Source organism: Drechmeria coniospora, chromosome 01 (genome assembly GCF_001625195.1).
Source record: "Drechmeria coniospora strain ARSEF 6962 chromosome 01, whole genome shotgun sequence".
NCBI classification, from domain to species: Eukaryota; Fungi; Ascomycota; class Sordariomycetes; order Hypocreales; family Ophiocordycipitaceae; genus Drechmeria; species Drechmeria coniospora.
The window spans coordinates 9,883,075-9,896,941 of NC_054389.1; the positions used below are offsets into that span (position 1 = coordinate 9,883,075).

General features: G+C 57.3%; 2 protein-coding genes across 2 annotated transcripts; both read right to left on the bottom strand.

Moving 5' to 3' along the window:
* Positions 1–2,287: 2,287 nt before the first annotated feature.
* On the bottom strand, positions 2,288–5,248 carry DCS_02616 (uncharacterized protein; the record flags this gene model as incomplete). Its single annotated transcript, XM_040799943.1, has 5 exons — positions 2,288–4,040; positions 4,170–4,423; positions 4,675–4,724; positions 4,913–5,058; positions 5,211–5,248. The coding sequence occupies 5 exons, from the start codon at positions 5,246–5,248 to the stop codon at positions 2,288–2,290; spliced, it is 2,241 nt and encodes a 746-aa protein (XP_040660826.1).
* A 4,104-nt stretch (positions 5,249–9,352) lies between these two features.
* DCS_02617 (uncharacterized protein) lies at positions 9,353–11,190 on the bottom strand (the record flags this gene model as incomplete). Its single annotated transcript, XM_040799944.1, has 3 exons — positions 9,353–9,445; positions 9,539–10,728; positions 10,788–11,190. The coding sequence occupies 3 exons, from the start codon at positions 11,188–11,190 to the stop codon at positions 9,353–9,355; spliced, it is 1,686 nt and encodes a 561-aa protein (XP_040660827.1).
* Positions 11,191–13,867: the final 2,677 nt, after the last annotated feature.

Here is a 13,867-nt window from a genome sequence, read left to right on the forward strand (position 1 = left end):
GTGCTGCCAGCTTGGTCCCTGTACCCAGCACCGAGTTGAGCGTCGGGCGGCACACGCAAAGTACCTGGGTGTCCGTCGCTGACGATGGTGCGCCAAGGGCGAACAAAGTACCGTCACTAACGAGGTCACCATCGACGACTATTGCTCCGTAGCTTGATCCAGAACCATCATCATCATCTTTCGTCATGGGCGGGCCGCTCTTTCGATTGTTTCTTCCTCGCGCGCCAGCTTGCATCGTACCGGGAATCTGCACACCTTCTTTCCCTGCGCAGAGCACGGGGAGGCGAAAACAGGCCCGCAACGATCGTCGTCGTCCCCCAGGGCAGCCCACACCAACCGACGTCTGACCTGCAGAGACAAGGACATGGCGCGGCCAGGCTCAGCTTTGGTCACCTTCGTTCACCACAAGCGTCGCGCCTGTCGTGACGTCGGCGAACAGTCAAGGTAGGGCTGCGACGGAGGGCCTCGACGTTCCTCCGTGTTTTAGGCGAGCAGGCAAACAAGTGATGAAACGCCGTCGGCCAGATGTGCGCGTGCACCCCCAGCCAGGTGGGATGCTAACGGGCGCGTGAGCGGCATTGACGGTAGCGGAAGCCGTGTCGACCAGACGTTGTGCGTGTGGCTCGTCATCGACACACCCACCCCTTCACTCGCCAGCGTTCCGAGTCCGGACAAGCACGCATCGCCCATCCCACACCGCTGGCTCTCGGTGGTTTTGCATTGGCGACTGGCACTGGTGGTGTTTGCTTGTTCAACCGCCCATAACGTCAGATCCTCCGCTGGCCGTGGCTTGTGGCGGCACCAAAACCGTGAGCGTCAGCGCCTTCGAGGTGCTAGCCAACAGCGGTAAAGTGCATCGAACAGGCCTTGCCCATCGCCCACACCTTTTATCGTCGTTCCACCACCGCCCGAGGGTCCGTGGCCATGCTAGGAATCGTGCCCAGGCTGTCGTCACGGCATGACCTCCTACTATCCTTCGACGTCGATGATCCGCCTATCGTATTCATCCGCGTCAGAATGACAAATCCACCCAGGGTCCAATGCGAAGCAGGTCCATGAACCTGCGCCCCATCGACGCATTCTCCGCCGCTGCCCTACCCCCGACTTCCTCACCACGGCCCTGCCATGGTGGCTCTTCAGCGGTGACGAGCGCGACCTGCACCATGTCCGAGACGTGCAACCAGCCGACAACCGAATAGCCGATTTCCCAACGCAAGCGAGCGTTCTCCGCTGGTCGAAAACTCGAAACGGACGTTATCTCGCTCTTGCCACCCGCCACCCGCAACATGGCCGACCCCTCCACTCCGCTCCCGTGCTCCACGCATTGGAATTGAGCGCCGGCAAGTTCCGAAGCATATCAAGATGATGCAGGTCACGCACGGGCGCCCATCGTTGGCCTCTGGCATCCGTCAAGGTACGCGTCGTCACGACGGAGACGGGGGCGGCCATCGGCAACCGGGTACCCGAACCAAGCAGGAAGCCGGGGTGCCAGAGCCCGGGCAAGATGAATGCGGTGAGGCCCAAGCTCCTCCTGCCCCCGTCGCCCTCGTTCATTTCCGTGGACAAAGATGCGTTTCACTCGTGGCCCGTCATCGTTTTATCGCCGTCTCAGAGCGTGAGCCTCGACGACACTCTGGTGCGTTACGTACTCCCACCCGTCACCATCTCGTTCATCTCGTTCATCTCGTCCATCTCGCTCGTTCTTCGGCCATGGCGAACGGCAAGCTTGTTCCAGTCGGCAACGCGGCGAATACGAGTTGGCAAGTTGGTATGCAAGCTAGCGGAAATGCAGTACTGACATGTCCTCGTACGTCGGGAACAGTCATCAACAGGGGGGTCGATGGAACTAGCGTCTCCGTCGTGAACTAATTTTAGACGCCGTGCACCAGTGTGGGGGCGCGATGCATCACGTGAGCCATCGCCTGTCACTGCCGTCTTCCATCTCCACCGTTCAAGGAGAAGCGGGCGGGTGAGCGACTCGTCCCGGTCCATCAAGGGGTGGGGGGGCGCAGGCACACCTTGGTGCAGAGATTCGCATCATGGAGAACAACATGGTCATCAAAGTCTTTGTCAATTCACCGCCGGCTTACGTACACCACCGCCCATTAATTTGATAACCAAGTGATAGGACCAGATGTGACGAGATGGCTCATTCCAGGAGCGACGCCGTGCATCCATATGTGGCGGTCAAGTTGTACAGAAACAGACATCTCGTCGAGGTGCCAACAAGAAAATGTACACGTAGATTCTTGCGGGGTATCCCCGGAGCCCACGGTTCGGTGCCGCCTCAGACGCGCTCCTGGAACCTCGACCCCGGGCTGCGAGGGCTTCCTTTCGGAGCAAAGTAGCCCTGGCCGGAGGTGTCGTACGTGACGGGAGTGCACGGCGTTTCGTCGTCGTAGGGGCCCTCCGTGACCGGCGTGCGGCAGGGGCCGCATCGTATGATGGGAACGCCGCTGACGGGCCGCATGGGAGCGCCGAGGGCCAGGTGAGCGACGCCTGGAGAGTCGGGTTCGAACGCCTGAGAGCCTCGAAAGTAGTCCGAGTGGCCGCTGATGATGCTCGCGCGGGGGTCCGAGAAGCCGTCGCCGCCGGCGAGGAAGACGGATGGCAGCTTCCTGCCGGAGACGCGGTAGAAGCCCTTCTCTCCCCCCTCTGCCGAATCGGCCGTCGGGGGAGCGGATCTCTTGCCCGACAGGCTCGCGAGCGCCGCGGCGACGGCCGTGGGCGGAGACCTGTCGACCATTGCTTTCGAGATTCCGGAGCCGCCGTCGCCGCCGAATACGCTTCTGGACGCCGTCATCTCCGACGGACCCCCTCCTAGCAGCTGTCGAGCGTCCCGCCTCCTCCGGTATCGCAGGGCGAGGAGGACGAGGAGGGCTAGAAAGGCGACGCCGGCGACGCTGCCTACGACGCCGCCGATGACTTGCTTCTGCTGCGGGGAGAGGTCATGGATGGTGCCGCCGCCGCCGCCGCCGCCACCGCCGCCGCCATCCGTGTTGGGAGTCGGTGGGGGGCCGTTGGGGGGCCTGCTTTCGATGAATCCTCCGTGCCAAACATCGCTCGCCGACCCCGTGACGCTGGACACGAAGGAGACGGATGGGGAGGAAGTCGCCGAGTCGGTGGAGGGTGTCGACGTCGGAGAAAAGGAAGAAACCGGGTCCGTGCTGGTCAAGTTGACAGGCAGAGATGTTACAAAGGAGGATGCCGAAAGGGCATGCGAAGAGTTTGCAGAAAGGGTATATGAAGAATTCCCGTTTTTGGTGACTCGAGGTTCCATTAGCTTGGACCCTTCGCTTGCTGCCAACCAAAGGCTCGCGGGACAAGAGAACCTACAGTTTGTTCCATGGCCGGCGGGGTGGTATATCGGTACGCTCAACGGGGGAGTGGGATTAGATGGGCGGGAAGAAGATGAAGCGGCGGGCGAAGGCGGGGTCATGACGGGAGCAGGATGGCTCGAGGGCGGCGCCGCCTGAGCGGCTGCATCTCGGCCTGAGCCTGGGACGGCAGGCGCTATCGCCTTCGCCTCGACGGCGGCAACGGCTGGCGTTTTTTCGGACCAATATTCGCCCACCACCTTGTTTGGAGGGCTGTTGACGGTCTGCGTCTTCCAGACCACACCCAAAGGATTGACGAGATGGATGAGCGAGACCGTCTTCACGACGTGGGTGACAACGGGGATTTCAGCTTCCGGCGCGGGCATGACATTGACGATGGGAGCACGAGGAAGAGGAGCGGCCTCTGGCTCGGCAAGGATGTCGCGTTTTCTTTCGGTGTCGTCGTCCGGGCCAGCGCCTGGTCGGTCGGCATGAGTGGTGTCGTCGGGCGAGCCGTGCTGGTGGCGGTGCTTTTGCTTGTGCGGGTGCTGGTGCTGATGCTTGTGCGGGTGCGGGTGCGAGCGGCCGTCCCTCGACTTGTCGTGGCGGAGTCGGGGTGATGACGGGTGAGAGTTTGAAGGAGCGTCGTCACGGGCCTGAAGGAGTGAAGGCCCGCGAGATGGGTTCGTCATGGCCGAGGCGGCGTCGTGGGCAGTGCAGGAGCTGCGCAGGCGCGGACGATGGTCCAAAACCCCTCCCCCCCCCCCACGGTGTGGGGGCCGTCGGGTTGGGCGGAACAGCGATGGAGGTCGGTTGCTATGCTCCGTTCTCGAGCCTCGTTGTCATCCTCACGAGCGCATGCAGGGTCGTGCAATCTTCTTGCGAGGCTCGACCTCTATGGCGTGCCGCACGGCGATGGCAGGGGCGCGACGAATAATGCCCAGGTTGGGGGCAAAGGGTGGCGATTTTTCCGTTGGGTCCTTTTGGTCCCTAGGCAGCTGGAGTTGGGCCTTTGGCTTGGGTCCGCTGGTCAGCCAGCGGTTCGCTCGAATGTCCACTTGACGACCCTCGTGACGTCTGTTTGCTCCGTCGAGCCCAGCGACAGACTAAAGCACCGTGAGCATGGCGAGCGGCGGTGACGCAAATTGGAGAGGTTGGGGAAAGGGAACGGAAGGGTGGGTGAAGATGGCAAAGAAGAGGGGAGGAGAGAAAAAGAGAGGTCAGTTGACTTGGTGGTACTGTACTTACATGGATGGATGTATTACTTGTAGGTGCAAGTACAGAGTACGGAGTGCTCCTTCGTGTTTTGTCGCAGCAGCTACCTCACAGCTAGCAATACTACGTAGCATGTACTTACTTGTACTGCGTACACGAGCACCAAAAGGCACGAAAGGAACGGGTCAAGGTCTCAGATCAGTGCTTAGTGCAGATACGTACCGCTATTTTGTGTGTGGGCACCTGCATTAAGAGGTACTTTCCCACTCTGGCAGGTACGGGTATTACGTGCAATGCTCTGCTTCATTTCGCTTCGAGCGGGGCCAAACGTTCTAAAGAACGCATTCCGGGCGAATGCTTTGGCCAATTAAATGCCGTACTGTTTTGACATGACGCTGCAACCTCTTCTTCCTCCACTTCTTCTTCTTCCACCTCCTCCTCCTCCTCCTGCTCCTCCTCCTGCTCCTCCTCCTGCTCCTCCTCCTCTGCAGGTGTCGTCGGGTTTGAGAAAAAGCGGCGCCAGTGCCTGAGCGAGCACAATGTACATGCACAAGAGCGTGGTCGATCGAAGGCTCGAACACGTTTCTGCACAGTACGACGGGCAGTGACATGGATGCGCATGCAGGCTGTGTAAGTACTAGGTACTAGGTACTGTACGTATGTGTGTGGTGGGGGTACTTGGCGAGGCTCAAGAATCTTGCTGCTCCCGTTGGCATGTTGAGGCCCGTCGATGATAGGCTCGCGACCTTCATTCCTCGGCGACGGCGCCAATGGGAAAATAATAACACGCCGTTGTCGATTCACGCACGGGCGGTGCGTACAGTGCGACATGTGCCGCCTCCGATGTTCCATGTGCGACCTTGCGGGCCACAGCTCCTACAGAAACAGCCTGTGTTGAGGCCCTTGCTCGGAGAATCAGCAAGCTCCGACGCAGCGAAGAGTTCGTGCAGGTACTCGCAAGTACTTGCTCTGCGAATGTTCTGGTATTCCAAACGAGTGGCAGGCCGCGATACTGGACGTGCATGTACCTACCGTAGGCGCACTGTACGGTCCAAGTACGAGCACACGCACTTCCGTGCATGGACAGGGGCAGGGACTCGGACGGAGCACGGAAGCTGGAGTACGGAGTATTTGAGGACGTGCTCTGCAGATGCAGTAGTTCGGTTCGGCTGTGACACAAAGCCATCTAAAAATTATCGTGCGGCGTACCTGACGCTTCACCTCTTTCGTATTAACCCTGCCAGCGGCGACGGTTCATCTGGAAGCACGCTAGGGGAAGGTATCGACGCCTCACTTGCACGTACTTGCTTGCAGTAGGCACCTAATTAGCGGTACTACCTTACCTAGTACTTTGGTGCCTTGTGGTAATAGGTGTGCACTCATATTATTACTTACCGTACTCCGTACTCTATACTCCGTACCAGGTGCCAATATGTACTCCACACAGTAGTATCGTGTTCACCAATTACATGCACTTATTTACTATGACTACAAGTATGTGAGCAAGTACTCCGTACATGTACTTCACTTACTTGTAGAGAACAGTTACAAGTACGGAGCAAGTACAGTAATAATTAAATAATGCATCCATTAACACCTACAGTACAAGTACGGAGCACATGTACTGTAAGTACTGTAGAGTACGGAGTACTTAATTAATACCCCTACATGTGCGTCTGTACGGAGCACACTTACAGGTACTTGGGTGTATTACATGTACATGTACTCCAAGTGTGACAGAGTACGGAGCATTCATTGCAAGTGCTCCAGTACAGAGTACTTACGGAGTACAAGCAGTAATATTATTGAGTATGTTAGGTATCTTCTGGAGTGGAGCACTCCGCTCCCTAGCACCACGTCATGCACCATCACTACTAACCTACCCTTGTCACGTTTTATGTTTACAACTAGTTGTATATGTACTTATGCTCGACCTGCCCGGTCCGTACGCTCCGTGTGTACTCTGCCCACGTACAAAATTAGGTACGAAAACATGTGTTATACATGTAAAACATTATTATAGTACATGCAAGCGTTAAGAGCAACGATGTACTTGCTTATTGATGCGGAGAAGTTGACCGAGATACGTGTACATGTACTTGTACATTTTCTTTCTACTTCGGGGTGCTCCGTTTACAATGACACTTGGATACGATTTCGGGACAAGTACGGAGTACTCCGGCCTTGTTCAGCGACGCATGCCAATACATGTTCTTTCAGTAGGCGTCTTCGTGATGAAGGCCTACAGGTGCTCCGTACATGTGTCGCAGATATGTACTTTGTACACCGTACGGAGTAATGATACCTAAGAGTACTGCTGAAGCGGTGCTGAGCATTCGTGCGCGTGCTGTCCATGTACTCCGTGCTCCTGCATGCCATACCTAAGTACTACAAGGTAGGTACCTATTCATGTACATGTACATGGATGCACATAGTTGTGCTGTATAAACAAAATACATGACAGTTACGTACGTACCCAAGACAGGAATACTTTTAGGCACAAACGCGCGAATGTGAGATTGCGAGCATACCCCATCCAAGTTGCATCACATCGCACGAGTAAGACGAGAACGCACAAGTGTGTATTATTACAGTGGCAATGACGGCTCAAAATAAACAAGTCGGCCCATCCCCCCAGGGTCATTGGCCATGTTCAAGCATACAGTACATTTTGCCACTTATTAATAATTGTACTTACTGTACGGAGTACTTGCAGCATGCTCCGTATTTATAGTATTAATACATACTTATACACCGATGGAGGCAGCACTTTGTATACCAAAACACAAGGACCCATGCTCCCAACCGTCCCATGTGCGCCTCCTCAAGCAATCCTTATATACAGTACGCATGAATGCACAAGTGTACATTACCGTGCAACCTAGTACATTGTGCATGTACGAGGAAAGACCATTTACCAAAGTTCGAGGGCCCCAATTCTTGGCAGATATGTAACTGCATGTACTTACTTATTGTACGGAGCACGGAGCACAACTAATACAGTGTAATTACAGGCACAAGTGCATAGTGCAAGAGGAGTCGGCCATACTGTATGTACGTGAACGGCGTAGCCATGCATGCTTCGGTCCAAAAGTACCCTGTACGGGTGCACTACTCGCTGTGCTGCGAACTCGCGCGGCGATGAGGGAGAGCTCGGTGGATGGCAAGTTAGGCGAGCATGTACATGTACTTACAATGCAATGCAAATGCACATGGGAGCGAGCATCCAACCGCCCACTCGATACGGACGGAAAAAAACAAGTGCCATACTCGTGCATGACACCCCTTCGCTGGAAGACCTCGCCACCGCTCCTCTCGGCCGGACCTTGACAAGCGCACCGTGTCGGAGCCCTGTCGACTGCTGCTACCTTGCATGCTGCGGACGCCGTGGCCCATGATGACGCCTTGTCAGCTTCGCGCTTGGGGGTGCCCCGTCGTTCTGAGACGCCGTCCCGGGTCCCGTCAGCCCTGGACAGACTGTCATCCCCAGGCTCGGACGGAAAACGCAGGTTGCTCATGGAAACACACACACAGCTTCGACGGAAATAACGAGTCTTTTCGGTCCTTCCCCGCCCGCGTCCAAGCGCTGCTTCGTATCCAACATGCCGGCTCCCACATCATCCGCTTCAAGATGCTGCCGAGTACAGAACGGGCAGAGGCATGGACGCTGCGGCTGCCAGCTTCGGCGCCTCGCCTTTGCCGCCGCCCACCTCCCCAAACTTCCGACCTCATTCCCATCCGTCATTCCATCCGTGGCCTGCTTGTGGGGGAGGTCGGCCTCATGGTCTGGCAACCTCCCGAGAACGATGAGCAAGCGATCATATGCATGTGCTCGTGCATGTTGTTACTCGGCAAGGACCAACGCTCCGCGCCTGCATCATCTCTTGGCTCGTTGAAGCCCACCGACGAGCCATGCCACCAACGGGCCCGGGCCTCGAAATGCCGAATCCTGGCCATCATGTCTCTCAATTTCCCGTTCTTGGTACCTCGGCCGTCTACAGTCTGCATCAACCTGGCCATGGGCCGCTCGCCGACAAAGCTGGGACCAGCTTCGTAGCCTTGACCATCCATGAAGCTGGCACCTCCCCAATCTCCTCCATATCCTCGTCGCGAACCAGATGTTCCCTCCCATGACTCCCCTCCCCCCGTTCCAGAAGCAGCCACGGATACGATGATGATTGATTTCAGCAAGCATACATCCGAGGGCCTCTTGAACGGCTTCAACAACCACATTGTTCCTTGGACGTCAATGTCCCACCGAATCGCCGGGTGGGAGTACACCATCTTTCGGCACGGACCTGTCCTCGGGCAGCGTGAGCAAGGCTGGCTACCCTTGCATGTCGATTTGCTCGCTTCCTTCGTCCGTGGATGCCATGGTGTGCGAATTCCCATGCTGCAACCAGCTGCCGACATGACCCGCTTCAATTGGCCGCCTCTACGTGATATCTAAACAACAGGCCCAGCCCACGGAACAGCGCATGGTCGTCTCATGGTCGACGCATGGTCGACGGCGCCATCTGACGCGAATATGATATTTGCACGTGTACGCAAAGCGTCAGCCCCGTGGGGTAATCTCTCTCTCGTCCACACTGCCGCCGGGTCTTAGGATCCAGAGCATGGAGTCCGGTGCGAGCCAAGAAGGACAACATCATGCCATCCTGCCCTTGACTCGCGACTTTGACCAAGGTATGGTCAAGCAAGGCGGGTGTAAACAAATTCACATCAGTGACATCACATACGCATACCCTCATTTTGCCCAGCCGACAACGCGCGCCATCATGGGAAACCTCATCCACGTTGACTATTATGCGTACCCGCACTCACACGTACGCCAGCGTCCCATCGTCGAGAATCTTGCCAACCACGCCCAATTCCACCTCGGCACCAGAAACGCAGGGTCCACGGGCGACAATCTGCAGTCACCATTAGACGATGCAACCAAAAAAAACGAAGAAAACAAAAAGACATGGGAAGAATGAGCAGCGGAGGAGGGGGGTTATTCTTACCTCGCCCTCGACGCAATCGTCAGTCGTCTTGTGGACTCCCTTGTCCTTCAAGTAAATCTCGACGCTCGTGGTCGGTGCGCCGAAATGGCTCGTGCCGTTCGGGTCGACCCTGTAGTCAAAGTAGGCCGTCTGGCTCACGGAACCGGCCACTCGGGCGGCGGCGAGCGCGTAGATGATCCTCGCGCCGGTGAATACGCGCAAGTCGGACAGGACGCTGGACGAAAGAGGCGGCGTGTCGGTGCCGGCCCGATCGGCAACGTAGACGAGTCGGAGCCTCGCGGGCGTGGTGCCGATGGCGGCTCGCGCCGCGGCACCAAAGGCAACCAGAGGATTGAAGCCGACGAGGACGCCGTCCTCGGTGAGGTTTCGGGTGGACAGGCGATGCGACAGCCTGCCGAGGCCCTGACCCAGCTTGCTCATCGACTCCCTGTGCACCTCGAGCAAGGAGCCGGCGCTCGCGACGAGCACGGTCGGGGCGATGCCCTGGGTGGCGAGGGCCAAGTGCGGCGACCGGCCGGCGACCGAGTTAAAGGCCACGGACGCGTTCGAGTAGAGAGCCGCGAGGGTGAGGATCAGCGTGTGGATGTTGGACAAGGGGTCGGCCGGCAGGAAGAGGTCCGACGCGTCGAGCCTCTCCCGCGTCGGAAGGGCGGCAATCTGGCCGGCGATGCCGGCAGCCAGGTTGGCCTGGGTGAAGCGAATCATTTCTTCCGGCTGGCCCGGCTTCCGCTGCCAAAGCGTGACGATATCCTGCGGGTTGAACTCGCTCTCGAGGGCGGGAAGGTCGCCGTCGACCGAGTCCCGGGCTTCGTCGACAATGTCCTGCCAGGTGGCGAGCTCGAGGTTGCCCTTCATCCCATCGGGTGCTTCGTTCCAATCCATGTGGCTGCTGCCCTCGTCGACGACCCAGACGAGCTGCCGGAGAGACGGGTAGGCGTCGACGACATCCTCCAAGGGAAACTCTCCCGTGGCGGCGACGACGGTGTCGACGGCGGACCGCTTCAGCATCGAGACGAGCTCCTCGCTGGTGACGTCAAAGGGGATCAGGACCGTCGTCAGGTTCGGGTAGAAGCTGCAGGCCAGGAGGGTCACCATCAGCTCGAGCGAGTTGGGGAGGTAGACGGCGACTTTGATGCTGCCGCTGTCGGACAGGTGGCGTCCGATGATTTTGATCTGCCTCGTAACGTCGTCTGCATGCATGCCGGCGTTAGCCGATGCGACCGAACCATGAAATTCCCCTTGGCCTTACCAAGCCGATGCTCGACCACCTTCTCGGATCCGAGGACGGTCAAGAGACGGCCCTTGGCGCCGGCGTCGGTGCCGCTGACGGCCCTTCGCCAGACGTCCCGGAGGTCACCGTCCCGGCCTTGCGACCACTTGGAGGCGCCAGTGTCCCTGACGTTGAGGCCGCCGTTGAGGGGCATGCCGTGGGGCAAGGCCTGGCATCTGTAGACGGCGCTCTCGCCCTCGTTCCGGACTGGCGCGGCGACGGACTGGCGGACGAGCAGCATGGGATGGACGTCGGCCTCCCGTGAGGACATGACGCGATAGGTGATGACGGTGACGAGGAGCGTGACGAGACATGTAGAGTACCCGTTCCACTGGCCAACAAGGTCGCTGAGGCCCGTGTCGATGCTCTCGAGAAATCCCATGGCCGCGGCTGTCGATGTCGATCGGGGTCAGGCTACGGTACGTTTTGGTGCTGCGACGTGCAGGATGGGCCGAGGCACGATGCCGTACTCTGACAGCTCTATGAGTAGAGGTGCCTTGCTCTTGAGGCAGGATGGAGACCGAACGGCCGTACGAAGGTCGGTGTGCGAGGTCGGGATGCGAGAACGGCGAGCGAGAATGGAGTGGTAAAAGGCAGAGAAGAGAGCTTGGGAAGTGTGGGGTTGGATTGCCTCGGGTCGGAGCTGGCATGATGGGGCGGGGATGGCAAGCTGTGCATGTACTGTAAGTAAGTACTTGTCCGATCTACTGTACTTGCATGCAATTAATACTCCGTACCTCGCATACAGTACACCTACTTACATGTACTTACTGTACTTAGGCCAGGGGCACTTGGGCTGTACGAGCACTCCGTCAGCTTTCACTCGGAAATGTCACGGGTTCCAGGGCTGCCAGTTGGCCACCGAATACTATTCCGGCCACAGCTAGGGCAAGGTACGGCCAGGAACTCTTGGGGGCACCAGTACACGCATGGTCTACAAAGTACGGAGTGCAGTAATTGTGCTTGTACAAGGACAACTTGCTGGTTCCACCCGCACAACAGCAGCATGAGTCCCTACTAGGTAGTAGGTTAGTACCTGACGGTACGGCGACCACTAGCACAAAGTTTTGTATTCGTAGCGTCCGTCCGCGGGAGCTAGCGGGCCAGGCACCCGACGGACATCTCCATAGGCTCCTACAGGGGACCTGCACTGGGGACTTGTACAGTGTGGAGAGATGTACTTCTGGGCGGAGCATCATAAAATCCACATCAGTTCTTCCCACAATCCACAACAAATCCCCAAAGGCTGGACTCGTAACTCTCCAAAAGGCCTTGGAGATTTTCCAACGGTTTCCACAAAAGCGTCCATCGAAGAAGCTTTCGTGCCTACCCGTTCCGTGAGCCAGCTGACTTTGACCATGCCTACTAGGCAGTCTTCCAGCTGATTGACAACAGAGGAGGCGAATTCTCCAAAGAGTATCATCCTGGCTCGAGCGCACTATCGTCCCATGGGGTTGATCTGCGCGTGTTGAAGAGGTGTGGAAGGAGCACCTTTCCCGTCCACAAGTCGGTAGAAAGTAAGGATTGCCTCGTGAGGCTCGCCATGAGGAACGATCTGGCACGCCGAGTCGATGAAGCCCGTTGGATCGGTAGCGTCGAATGGCAAGACAACGGCCGAAATCCCCCATCTTACGACATCGTTGTCCGATATTGTATCGGTATCATCGTCTCCCCGCCTGCAGGCAGCGATATGGAAAACACTGACCGAACTGTGTGACAAGAGCGAGAGGCCCGTTGGACATGGAGCAACAGCTGTGCCACTAGGTGAACGAAGGCAGACGTATTCGTCGGGGGTGTAAAGTACATGTACCCTTCCGAATGTACAGGTAGGACATTTTTGTATCTGTACACTATACTGTAAGTACGTGTGCTTGTATGCCTACCTAGTAAGTAATATAAATGCAAGTCTACTTACTCGCAGCAAGTCCAGCCCGCAGGTGACATGGAGAAGGAGGGAATACGGCTAAGTCTCGGCAGCTCGGCAATAGGTCCAAGACCCCCCCCTCCCACACCCCTCCCACACCAACGCACCTGAACATCCGTGCCTCAGGAACCCCATCGCTGCTGCAGATCGCCCATGCTTGCACCGAGTTCGATACAAACAAATCCAGGACGATACATCAAAGTTCCGTCTGGTACCGAGCCGAGCATCGATATGCCTTTCAACCTTCAACAACGTAAAGAGAGGCAGCCCATTCGTACATAGGCCAGCCACAACCTCCTCCTCCTCCTCCTCCTCCTCCTCCTCGGGAGTAGCGCTCCATGCCATGGAACACATGATGTCTGGAACACCTGATATCAGTGAGACATAATACATGCAAGCAACAGGAGTCCGAGCAGAGATGAGACATCTTCCTCAACGGACAGTTGGTGTCTCGCAAAGGCCCACGTTGGCGCTGAACAGCTGTCTGAACCGGTCCAGATTGGCACTCTCACTTCGAAATTGGCAATGGCATCGCAGCAGTTTTCACGCATAGCCAGTTCTCACAGCTGGCATGCGGTGCTCAAGCACTGTGCTGGGTTTGAATACAAGCAAGTACTCCGTACATTTAGCTCTGCTGAAGCTACGCAGTACGGAGTACAGAACGGCCAAATCGATCGTCGATTCGTCGTCTCCGCTTTGCCAAGTCGCCCTACCTGTCCATCGACACTATCCATCGGCTCCGCTTCACAGTCGATGGTGACAATGGTGATGCAACCTCAAAATTCAACTTCTTTATCTAGCAAAAGTGCACAGATTTCAAACGACGCCAGAAGCCCTCGATCTGCATCTTGCCCCCAACGGTACGGCGAAGAACGCAGCAAGGGGACTGCCGATGGCCGCACCATATTCGTCCATGTTCGCCATCTCTGCAAGTCATTCGCACCCAGAAATGAAGGTGTGGTGCAATCCTGCCATGTTTGGTCTGTAGAGCGGACGTCTGGGAACTCTTTGGCCTTGCTAACCGAAGCAACTCCCAAGGCCCCTTGGCGTTTCGCTTTCAGGCCAACAAGTGCAGCATGGTATGAGTGACGGTTCAGATGCTCGCACTCGCTCAACAGCAACCCGCACGGCATGT